Source organism: Hyalella azteca, unplaced genomic scaffold (genome assembly GCF_000764305.2).
Source record: "Hyalella azteca isolate HAZT.00-mixed unplaced genomic scaffold, Hazt_2.0.2 contig17346, whole genome shotgun sequence".
Lineage (NCBI taxonomy): Eukaryota > Metazoa > Arthropoda > Malacostraca > Amphipoda > Hyalellidae > Hyalella > Hyalella azteca.
This window is the reverse complement of record NW_025947133.1, coordinates 150063-162533: the sequence shown is the minus strand read 5'-3', so window position 1 is coordinate 162533 and position 12471 is coordinate 150063. Positions and strand designations below refer to the sequence as shown.

General features: G+C 37.4%; 2 protein-coding genes across 4 annotated transcripts; both read left to right on the top strand.

The window, feature by feature from the left end:
• The first annotated feature begins 799 nt into the window (after window positions 1-799).
• LOC108677286 (single-strand selective monofunctional uracil DNA glycosylase-like) lies at window positions 800-7668 on the top strand. Its single transcript, XM_018165493.2, has 4 exons — window positions 800-1117; window positions 6371-6493; window positions 6931-6999; window positions 7432-7668. The coding sequence occupies exons 1-4, from the start codon at window positions 872-874 to the stop codon at window positions 7666-7668; spliced, it is 675 nt and encodes a 224-aa protein (XP_018020982.1). The 5' UTR covers window positions 800-871.
• On the top strand, window positions 6993-10490 carry LOC108677292. 3 transcript variants are annotated; one of them, XM_047885230.1, is made up of 4 exons: window positions 6993-7602; window positions 8129-8252; window positions 9016-9209; window positions 9944-10490. In XM_047885230.1, exons 3-4 carry the CDS (start codon window positions 9042-9044, stop codon window positions 10313-10315), a joined length of 540 nt encoding a protein of 179 aa, XP_047741186.1. In that variant the 5' UTR covers window positions 6993-7602; window positions 8129-8252; window positions 9016-9041; the 3' UTR covers window positions 10316-10490. The 3 variants fall into 3 exon arrangements, with proteins under 3 accessions (XP_047741186.1, XP_018020989.1, XP_018020988.1); XM_018165500.2 differs by having other exon boundaries at window positions 6993-7608; XM_018165499.2 differs by lacking the exons at window positions 6993-7602; window positions 8129-8252 and having other exon boundaries at window positions 8259-9209.
• The last annotated feature ends 1981 nt before the right edge of the window (window positions 10491-12471 follow it).

Sequence of the window (12471 nt, the reverse complement as noted above, 5' to 3'; positions counted from 1 at the left end):
GTGATCGACAAACGTTATTTCGACAAACAACCCTTTGTCAGTTACGTATATAAACAAGTTCAAGTCAAGGAGCGTTGCAACATCGGTTGTTTTGCAGTTTTGACTGTTAATTAATAAGTATTTTTCGCACTCATCGTTAAACTTAATCAATGCAAATGCATCTTAACAGAAAGCTTGTAAGTATATGCGGGTTAATTACCGCACTTTATTTATCGGATAACTTTACAGCGGCTAATTATCTTGGAACCCTAGAAAAAATTCGTGGATGCAGAAGCACACTTAATTAGTAGAAAGAATCTATTTAATCAGTGAAAATTTACTGGTACAAAATGTTTTAACTTCATTAATATTAATTCTTCTAGAGCATAATATATATTGCATAGCGCATAGCAATATGAGCAGAATGATGTATGCACTCAAAAAGCTCTCCATGCATGTAATCATGCAGCTTGCGGTGGTGACAGAAGGTATTTTTCGAAGGTTTCCCACGCTAAATTGGTAAGCATAATTTTCATTGAGAACAAATATCCATTCAGTTTACTTGTAAAACAATTCACAATCATCGCGCAATAGGGTTCCAGTCACGGAAATAAATCAGCCTTTATAAAATCCGTCTAAGCAAAATAGGACAAATTTTATTTAGTGCTAAGACTCGAGTATATACGAGTATTGAATGGTTCAAACTTAATTAACCGTATCGTAAGGTATAATTATAAATCAGTGATATCAAGAGCTATGGTCACAGAATCAACTATTTTTTTTAATTGAAGATTCCATTTTACCCAAGGCTGCCACAAGTTGTCCAGAAATTTTGCTCGTTTCATTATAACACAGTACATAATTGATCAAAGTTCTGAGTAAACAAGTCATTATGGCTGAAGTGAAGCAAGTATCAGTGGCCGATAAATTATATGATTCTATAGCTGACCTTAGCGACCGCATCATGAAACTTCCATTTGGCGCAGTGGTAAAAAAGAAATATGATCCAGTGCGTTACGCGGCGTCACAATACAAAGCGTACCTTGACAAGTTTGGGTACGCACGCCCAGCGGAAGACAAGGGCAAGAAGTTGCTCTTTCTCGGAATGAATCCTGGCGCCATAGCTGCGATTTCTGGAGTAGGTTCAAAGTTTATTTTAAAAAATTATTTTTTTTAAACTTTTTCAGGGTTGACTTCTTTCGCTGAATGCACAAGTAACATCATTCTCTAGTCGGATCAACATCGGTTCGAGGAGTCCATTTCGGGCAGGGGTCGGCTACATTTTTAGCTCGTCGACCCCTGGATAGGATATTTGCTTTTACGTCGACCCCATCCACGAACACACGCATGCAAGTCAATAAAAAATGGATCGTACCATTACTGACTGACATTATATTGATTATCAAAAATGAATAAAAATGTCAAAAATATATAAAACAAAGGAAGCTCAATGTAGTACCCTATTTAATGTATGAAAATGTATTTCAAGAGCAAGAGATTATCTTCACTGATATAATGTAAAAAGGAAGAGAAAAAACCTGTAAATAATTTTTCTGAATTTTTTTTTCGAACTATTAAAATATTTATCGTTGAAAAATGTATATGAATTTAATTATAAAAAACCAATGGGTAACTCAAATATAGGAAAAAATAACTTGGAAATATCTGCGCTGTTTGGTGTATAAACACAATGATGAAAAATGTTAAACTTACCCATTTATCGGTAGGGTAAAATGGGGCAGCGAGCCCACTGCGGGTCATGGGCCCATAGCGGGTTTCTCGCTAAGTATGGCAGATATTGGTCCGTGTTCTCTACCGCCGGTCGACAGTTTCACTGGGATGAAGTGTACGGATTAACGTTTTGCTAAGTGTTTGCGTTATTAAGTTATTTGTGAATAACTGTTTTAGCTCAGATAAATTTTTTTTGCTGCTAAATATTAGATGGTTTTCGGTTACTGTAGATGAAGTTTTTAAAATTACTGTGAATTATAGTTTGAAAGTAGTATTTATAGGGATAATTTTGAGATCAAGTTTAGACTATTAGCTTTTAAAATAAAATATTGACACGATATAAATTGAAATGATACCTAGTGGGGCAACGGGCCCACACGTGTCACGGGGCAAAGCGCCCATGGTGAAGTCTTGTGTTATACATCATTAGATTTGTCTCAATGACCTTTTAAAAACTATGACTAGCTATTTGAATTACAAATTACACTTCATGTTGCATGATTTTTTGATTTGCTGCCTCGAGGCAGCAGGTTTATAGTTTCTACTTCTGCGTATTTATGACCCCTTATCGAGTTATTGAATCTTGCCTTGCCAATAGTCGAATTCAGTCAACACCAATGAGCCAAAAGTTAAAGAATTTTCATGGTGTTGGCTGAAATAACGATTAGGTACGAATTCTCTGCACATAATATCTGGATTATGGACGAAACTGGAACGAAGTTTTTTCTGATCAATTAAATATATTTTTCTAGTCAAGGATACATTTTTTCATGTCAACGACTAATTTTTTATCGCAAGGATATATTTTTCAAATCAAGGATATATATTTTTATGTCAAGGAAATATTTTTCTTCACGTCAGTGACAGATTTTTTAAGCCAATAGTATATTTTTTTCAAGTTAAGGATATGATTTTTTGAGTTGTTAATAGATGAATGAATGTCACATTTCTTATTATATTTTTCTTATTTTTAACTGTAAAGTATTGTTTTATCATTTTTAAACGAAAAATTACGCAATTGTGGTAAAGGGACCAAGGGTGGGCGCCTTGCCCCAAGCCGCCCCTGGCCCCTTTTTACAAAATAGGGTTTCATTAAAAATTTAATAACTCTATAGGCGTCTAATTCACGTCATACATTCCCCATTAGTTGTACCTTTAAACAAAACAAAGAACCACCTCATAGCAATTAAAACTTCATCAAAAATTTAGTTTAAAAAAAGGGGGGGGGGCGCTGCCCCATGTTGCCCTACTAGATTTTATATTGATGACCTTCAAATGTCAATCGCCACGGTTTTCCGAGTTTAGTCTATTTCTCTGCTTTGTTATAACTATATGAGAAGGTTCTATGTTCAAACAACGCTTTACCTTTCAGATTTAAGCACATATCAACAGGTTCATCTTTTACGTCAGATACGCTACTTTTCTCGTCGATTTCATATCAAATAGAGTGACAAGCCATTCAGAAACGTGCATTCTTCCAAATCTTGGAAACATGTTTTGATGTCAACTCTTAATAGTCAGATGTTCATATTATCTCTACAAGTCACTGTCTACAAATCTCTTTTGACATTCGAAATTTTGAAGAATATTTGAAATCGTTATCTTCCAGTGAGCATATATATAGCGCAATTTTCGCTCGGAAGCCCTTAACAATTTTTCAAACTTGAAAGTTTGTCCAGTACTTGTGTTGAAGACGCTTTCGTACTTCGTTAAATTTGGGAATTATATCTGTCAAATAACACAAATGAATCTAATTCGTCGCATACTAATAGGTCTATTTTTCTGGTGAATCATATAATTTAAAGAAACCTCTGCAAACTATCGCCTCTCTGTAACCATCTCACTTCAGCAGACAGAGAGAATTAGTTGAAAGTTTCTTCCTTTTATTCATATAGTTTGCAAAAAGGCGTCAATTCATAGGATAAGCTAATAACCTATTGATCGATCCGATGCAAACTTTCATTGGTTCATTCATTTGGTTCATTCATGAAACTGCGGTTCAACTTATCCACGCGACAACATTTCTTCTCGCTTCGAGTCACTGACATGTGGAACAGCCTCCCTGAAGATATTGTTGACGCTCCGAGTATGAACGCGTTCAAGAACAGACTAGACAAGGCCATGCATGAGCATATGTTCAGTCTTAAAATGCCTCGTACCCTTGGGAATATATAAAGTAGGAACATATACAGTAGGCACATTTTGCAGTGGGAACATATACAATAGGAAGATATACAGTAGGAACAAAAACAGTAGGAATATTTGACAGTATTAATACGTACAGTAGGAGCATATAAAGTAGGAACATGTACAGTAGGAACATATACACTATTAACATGTACAGTAGGAGCATATAAAGTAGGAACATGTACAGTAGGAACATATACAGTATTAACATGTACAGTAGGAGTATATAAAGTAGGAACATGCACAGTAGGAACATATACAGTATTAACGTGCACAGTAGGGACATATGCAGTATTAAAATATACAGTAAGAACATATACAGTATTAACATGTAAAGTGGGAACATATACAGTAGGAACATTTTCCGTGAAAATGATAGAAAAACTTTTTTAAATCCCTACAGTTGCTGGGGCCTCGTTGATTGAAACCGCAATAATATCACAGAACGGAATTTTGTGCTTGTTGAATATTTATTCCAATTATTAAACACATCTATTACCTTTTAATTGTATCCCATATAATCAGCAAAGAGAAATTCGTAAACAGTATTATCCAGAGGTTATAAAAACTCGACCCCATGAGGATATTGAAGTTTCAAAAAGTTGATTCATCAAGTTGAATAGCAAATTGATAACATATCAGAGTTCTGAACTTTCAGTTTGTTCAACATCAAAGCTGGATCATTCCCTCGATGCGCCGTTATAGAGATCTTGCACTCAACGGTGTGGATTTTAAACTTGTTTAGAGTATTTTTTCATAAAATTTCCTATTCACTTTTATACTGAAGTTTTCAATTTATTCTATGGATTAAAAAATCAGACAAAATTGTTTATTTTCCACGGCAAAATATGTTAGTATGCGAGGTCTTGAAAAATCTTACCGATACTTTTTATTTTCATTGATCGATCTCCTTTAAATTCCTATAAATTTATTGATCCCTTGAGTTTTGTCTTCTACCTCCAGATGGCCGTTATATCGACCACGTTGCAATAGCTGCTCGATATTCTACGAATCTCCGGTCTTCTGACGTTTTCTCCAGCGCAATACTCGCAGTTTTCTTAAAGCCTGCTCGGACAATTTTTGAGTCTCTTACTGTCGTATCTAAGGGAGCAGGCGCTTGGCTCTCATGTTGTCGACAGTGGGCATCAGTTTTTCAGGTCCCGCACGCTCTGCTGCTGGGTGACAGTCAATGGAAGCTCCGTGAACATGATCTATTTTATTCGGTCGCCAGGAACAAGCCCTGTCAACTGTGTATTTACTAATCTCTGCGTCTAAAAATCTTACCACCGTCTAAAGTGGTGACTGCCTTGAACCAGCCCCAGTGCCTCGACCGCCAAGCACAGTGTCCCAATAAGGTATTCTCCCTGCGGCTGCAGCGGTGGTTGCAGAGAACCAGCCTCTGCCCTTCGACGACTGAGCGCAGCTTCTTGTAATTTTTTCCGTTGTGACCGGTGTGTCAATCGCCGCAGACAAGCCCCGGCCTTTTGAGTACCAATGGCCACGTGATGACCTCTTATATTCTTCTATTCTAGTTTAATTCTCGTCAAATGCGGTTCATGTAATTTTGGGGAACTACTGATGTTGCTATTAATTGAACGATTTCAGGATTATGTGCATGATATAACTTTATTGCTGGACCCTGTCTTATCTTATACCGGTTCTATTAATGATATAATGGCGTGAACAATGATATTCCTTATTGTCAATATGAAATAAGCAGCCTGTGAACTATTTTTCGCTTAATGGTCATTGCAGAATTCGTTAGTCTTGATAGCTATCTAGGTAACGTGTCCCGAGCTTTCCTTAACCAACGTTACCGATGACCCGGCTAGTTGCGACGTTATCGACCACGTTGCGAGCTAAAATTTGCGCTTGGTACTACAACAACTGAGGCTGCCTATGTAAAGAAACTCGTAGATGACTTCTTCATAGACAACTATTTATTTTCTGCGAAGAATGTCTTCTCTGCATTTTTTTCTATTTGGATCACCATTCCGTTGAAACGGACCCCAGTCGGCCTGGCAGCCGTCTGGCACTTCAGAGTTGGAACCCCATTAGCGGTCAAGATTCGAGGCGGCATTACTACATATAATTAAAACCCACTCTATATGCTACACTTTAAAAATATTTCCAAACCAAAATAAATTCGGTCTTAATTTTTTTCATAACGAGACAGACCTATTTTGAGCATTTCATTTCCAATACAGGGTTTCCATGCCACGGCGTGCCCACAAACGGCCGTTAGTTCGGTTGCCTGTTTCAGATTGACTTCTCACAACTTCAACGTATGACTCCTCAAATGGCTTTCTTGTAATTAATAATATAATATTGTGTATCGTAATAAATATATGCTCTTCATTCACACTGCCCTAGTAATGATAACAAATGTCAAGCTTAGTATTATGAAGCCTGGAGAAGTTTTATTTTACACATAGACTCTTTTGTTTTTTACTCACTTCAGGTTATTGTGCAGGTCCCGTTTGGTGAAGAAGAGTTTGTACAGAAAGAACTTGGGATTGTCTGCTCTGATGTTGGACGTCCTGCTGAAGCAGACCCTGATAAAAAAAAGGATTTGAAACCAAAAGCTACTAGCAAGGTAAGGTTGATATCAAGCCAACTTTGTAAAAATAACTATACGCTGTGTGCGAATGCGCTGGATAAATTTCAAGTTTAAAAAAGCGGAAGGAAGTGAAGCACTTATGACAATTACAATTAGCCGTTGAGAAAGTGACGCACTTCTCTCGGTAAAATTTGAGAACGGAATAAAGCTAAAATTATTTAATTATTTAAAATTATTTAAGTCACTAATTTGTTCTTATACTAACTCACTTTAAATCGCTCTCCAGTAGCGATTTAAAGTATAAGCGCTCTCCAGTAGCGATTTAGTCTGTTCTGTGATAAACTCAATTTCTTTGTGAAAAGTTCGAAGTTGTAGTCCTACATCTTATTGAAGGCTAGAGATCGATGTCATGAAGACTACGTGAGCAAATTATCTCTGTATAATTTTTTTCATTACTCAGTGACTGATTTCAGGAAAGCGCCCGACTGTGGGAGCTGCTGCTGGAGCTCTTCAACATACTCATGACCAACCCGTCGCTGACAGTACACATTGCCCACCAGCGAAAAAACCGCTTAACTGAACAAAATCATCAACTAAAATTACAGAGAGAAAATTTTATAACCACAAAATACATATGTACATAAAAATCTAAGGCGGAGAAAAGTTACAAAATCCCAATTATATTTTAGTGTAGCGTGCGACGAAGCATAAGTTACAGTAATACAATCAAAAATTTTCTATCTATAGCCTGCGACGCTATTAACAGACAAAGGGGCAAAAATTGGGTTCCTCTTAGTACTTTTCGCTATTTCATATTTAAACGTGATTAGCTTTACAGAACTAATCAGCTTGTTTAACTTTTCTCTCCGTAAGATGTGTATGATAAAGCATATACATCTTAAATGGATAATTAGCATGTAACTAATAGAGACGATTGTAGTAAGTGGAGATTCATGTATTCGACACAAAAATAGATTCCCAAGAAGGACCGTGTGGCGGACTGTCCTCTGCAGACGGAGTGTGACAAGACTCTGCTCAAGGTCGTCGAGCTGCTCGGAGTGACGGACATCGTCGCTGTCGGCACCTACGCCGAGCGGGCCGCGGAGCGCGCCGTGAAGCGTTCCGAGAAGCCCACTGTCAATGAGGTTGAGGTGACTGAATTCCGTCTGAAATTTTTAACGCCTTCTCTGATGGGTGAATTGTTTAAATAAGAAGCGAAGCCTTAATTTTGACAATAAGGCTCATGCTTTAGAGCTTAGAAAATTATTCGGAGTCTGTTAGCTCTCAATTTAACTGGTCAAGTTTCGTTAAAATCTTCTCGAAAAGAATGTGAACTTTCATATATAAGTTTTTAACTCACCCTGTATCGTTCTCATAATTATTCCCATTCTTCCTAATAATTTTGTTCTTCATTATTATAACATTATTGTAAATGTCTATTCCTACTTTCAGTTGTGCAAATCCCAAATCGGTGTAAAGGATTTGTTGGACAATAAAATTTTTGGAACAACTTTAAGATATATGAATTATAACATGTCTGCAAAATTACGTTTTAAGCATTCTGAGAGGTCGCATTTACGATCCAGTTCATTCACTTTAATATTTTATATTTAATAATAAAAATATTATTATTTTTATTTATTTTATTTAATCTTCATATATACCATCAAGGTCCATTATCTGGTACACCCGAGCCCACGTAATTTCAACTTTGCTGGCGAGAAATGGAAAATAAGAGCAGAGGACACCCTTGCAGAGGCCGGCCTATTGGCGTGTTTTCCACCCAGAAGAAGTGGTGAGTCAGTAGAAGTCGTTACATCAAAGGCACACTTGCCAGACGATGAGAGACAACGAATTATAATAATGTAACAACTAATGCTCAAACTACGAAACAAAACCACGTGCCGGTACTTTTTACTCGCTTCTATGTAGGATTGTATTACTGCAATTATAAGCAACTTTAAATTTTTTCATTTCAAGTTTTGCAATTGAAATTTTGATAATAATGTGTCAACGAGATGAGTAAAATTCTCCTATACTATTAAAAATCTCCTTCTACCCAATGCTGTTAAGCTGAGTCGAAATTTTCACGCTGAAAGTCTATACATCATTCTTAAGTTATAGGGCTATAATTAATCAATACAGAAAAATGCCGTAAATTTGCACTTTTTCTTAAACGAACGCATTTTCATGGAAGATTGTTGTCCGATCACCCGAATTCACTTTTTTTGGCGTAATTAAGAAAGTTTTACGGGAAATCTTATACCTTGATACTAGCTTTGCTGGTAAAAAAAGCCAGCTTTGAAATTGATGCCCGTTAGTATTTTAAGGAAATTTAGCATTTCATGAAATTCGGCAAACAGATATTTTTTCCAATACTTTGTTTACCATCGAATGATCATTAACATATTCTCCAATAACCGCATCGCTTAAAATAACCCAACTGACTTCTGCGCTGTTGAAGGCATGTAAGTACAAGGAAGATAACAAATGTTATACGATGCACTATTAATTCATGAATTCGTTCTTTGCTAATTTTCCCTGCAATTTTCATCCAGACCTGGCAGACAAACTTAGGCAGGACATGACCAAATTGCCACAGGACGTGTATGAAGTGGTCAGGTGTCAGCAGCAAATTAAAGACATGCTGACGATGTTGGTTCAGTCCAAAGGTGCTCCAAACCAAGAATCTGAGACGGTGTACCTCGCCCTGCCTGTCGAAAAATGGGAAGAGCTAGTGGAGCTGCAAAAGGTCAGCACTGTCCACAGTCTGCAGACAAGCCAGGTCACAGAAGCATTCATGCCGGCATTAATCTTATTTTGAAGCTCTGATTTTCTGTCTCTCTTATGCATTATTTCCATTGATATTGCAATATTTACTTCTATTTAAAACAAGAAGGTGTTATTTTAATACAGATTATTTGATAAATTATAAAATTCTTTTGCGCCATACGTATTTCCATCAAAATAACTACCGCGTAACAATTATTTTTGAGAAGTGTAATGTATGAGGTTACGGGCGAGAAGGTTGGTAACAACACGGCCGCACGGAACAGGCAGTATTGGAACCACAAAATGAACTCCAAAAAAGAACGAAGCTAATACATGGAGCACAACTTCTAAAACGGGCTTCTTCTTCGTGGCTAGTTATTAAGCAAGCATACAGGAATCCTGTTATGCTACAAGAGGAATATTTCGTTTGAAGGAATTTTTTTGCCATGGTTTTTCCTCTTTTTGATTTTTCTCTTTTTTGATAAATCGATTCGGAATCTGTGTTTGACCAAAATATTTTAAATTAACGATGTCAAATCATTTTTTAGCCGTGCTTTGCTTTTTACTGCTGCAGTGCAACAGCTGAGTCATAAAAGATCTCGCTTAAAAATTTTCAGGGATGACGTTGCGCGCAAAATTTTTTAGATTAGTTGTGAATAACTGAAATAAGTTAACGATCTGTGTTTTAATTTTGACCGGTTACTTTTTCCCCAGGAGCTGTCGAATATTACCCTAGCATCCCGGACACAGGAACAATACACGAACGCAGCTTTTCAGCAAATTGAGGAGGGGGTAAAAGAAGGAGGAGTTAAGAAGGAAGAACAGAGCAATGATAGTGAAGAGAAGAAGCAGGAGGAAGATGATATCAAAAAGAAAGGAACGATAGAGAAGGAAAAACAAGAACGCATACATTTGTGTGAGTGGGAATGTCAGAAAGGGCATGAGTACGCCCTGGATGCAAATGAAGCACGACTGGACAGGAATGACTTTGTATGTAGATATGAGGGGTGTGGGAAGGTCTGCAAAAGTAAAGCGGGCCTTACCAATCACCAGAAGGCATGCAAATATAGAGTGGCTGAGGAGTAGGTGAGGTTTGAGTGTAGCAAATGTGGTATGAGACAAAGGGTGCAAAAGTGAATCATGAGAGGACGTGTACGGGTGGAGCGAGTGGAGTGGCAGACAGGAGGAAGTGTGGGAGGTGCAATACTTGGATAACGAAGAAAAATTACGCGAGGCATGTGAGAGGATGTGTTGGGGGACGAGACGTTGGCGCGGGTGTGGGGGGAGGGGGGGGAGGAGCCGGCGAGAGTCGGGATGGGGAGGGTGAGGGTCGGGATGGGGGAGGCGTGTGAGGGAGGGCGCTAGGGGACGAGACGTTGGCGCGGGTGTGGGGGGAGGGGGGAGGACCCTGTAAGAGCCAGGAGGGGGAGGGTCGCTTCGTGTCCGGGGTGCAACAGGGTGCTATCGGCCGCCAGCATGGCGAGGCACCAGAATTAAGGCGTGCCTGGTGTGGGACTCTGGTGGGGAGGGGCAAGTCCCTGACCGGGATCGACGGCCAAAAAATAGAAAATGGAATTGATAAAGAAGAAAAAAACAAGGAAAGAAGAAGGAAACCCAAATGCGAAAAATTAGAGTTACGAGTAATGGGTGAGAAAGTGAAAAGAAAAGTCCAAAAACAGAGTAAGGAAAGGGAAGAGGAAACAATTAAGGGAAGTTATATTGTAGAGAGTGGAAGACGCAGGAGAGAAAGAAAATGCAAAGAGAGGAATGCGAGGGACTAACAGAGGATAATGATAGCGTAGCAACATTAATGATACCTTTATGATTTTGATTGGAAACGAAATTTGAAGTTTTTTAGTAATTTGTAGCGTATATTTCTGGATTTTCATTTTGCAACATTTTATTTCGACCTAACCGTGAATCACTAATCGCCTATGGTGAAACAATTAAAAATTTCATTTCCGAAATATTGTTGGACTTTGACGCGTTCCATTATTAAATTATTTAAAGTGTAAAACTAAACTGGTGTAAAAAATTATTTCTTTCATGTTTCACCATTTATAGCGACTTGAGCGGTGTTCATCTGTGTTATGTGTATTGTATAAAGCTGAATTTGGCCGGCATGTCATGTGTTTTTTGCAATTTTTCGTAAAATTGCTGGATAATTTGGGTAATAATTTTTGAAGAAATGTATAGCATACATTTTAAGATGTGTCCACCATCATTTTTTAGTTTTCTTTGATAGATCACCAATAGAAGCCTTACAGTAAAGTGTTATTAAATGCATTCAATGTGGTTATCTTAAATGCACACATTGCTCTTATCGAAGACTCATTTTCAAACTTAACATATGCACCGCTGGAAATGTTGAACATTTTTTCATTAATCTCGTGTATATATGTATTTATGTCAACATTTTTGTGTGGGCACTTGAAGCCTGACGCAATACAGTTAGCGACGAAATTATTCGCGCACCCCTTACTTCTCAATGTTTTCTTGAATATCTCGAAAATTAATGAATGTATGAGCTTTAGATTTGGTTGAACTAAGCAATATGTAATAAGGAAAATAGCACTACATGTTCAATAGAAAATGTAATTTTAAAACGTTTTAACATGCAGAAATTCCCCAACACCTTCAGACACAATTATACGTACAGTTGGAAAATACTAACTCAGTTGCAATAATAATAATCAACGGCATCTCCTTTCAACTTGATGACCTCTTGCTGTCTCTTTATATAGTTTAATTTTAGATTAAATTAACCACCCAGAATCACCATATATCTTAAACATTTAGCCTCGCAACTTAGCATTTTGCTTAAGATGACTTCATTCTTTCAAAATTTTATCTGTGGATCAGGTCTCGAAAGTATCAACACGTTGCCAGATGTTATTGTATAGGTTAATTAGTTTGTAATTCAATATCTAAGTTCAAACTAGTTAGGATATAGAGTTCCGATGCCTTGTGATTGTATAATTACTTAAGTTACATTTATAAAAGTTGTAGTATTTTTAGAGTGACACTCTGACCATGAAGATGACAATATAGAAGATGAAGATGACATTCATCACAAACACGCATTCATTGTTCGCATTCATTACTAACACGCATTCATTGTTCGCATTCATTACTAACACGCATTCATTGTTCGCATTCATTACTAACACGCATTCGTTGTTCGCATTCATTACTAACACGCATTCATTGTTCGCATTCATTACTAACACGCATTCATTGTT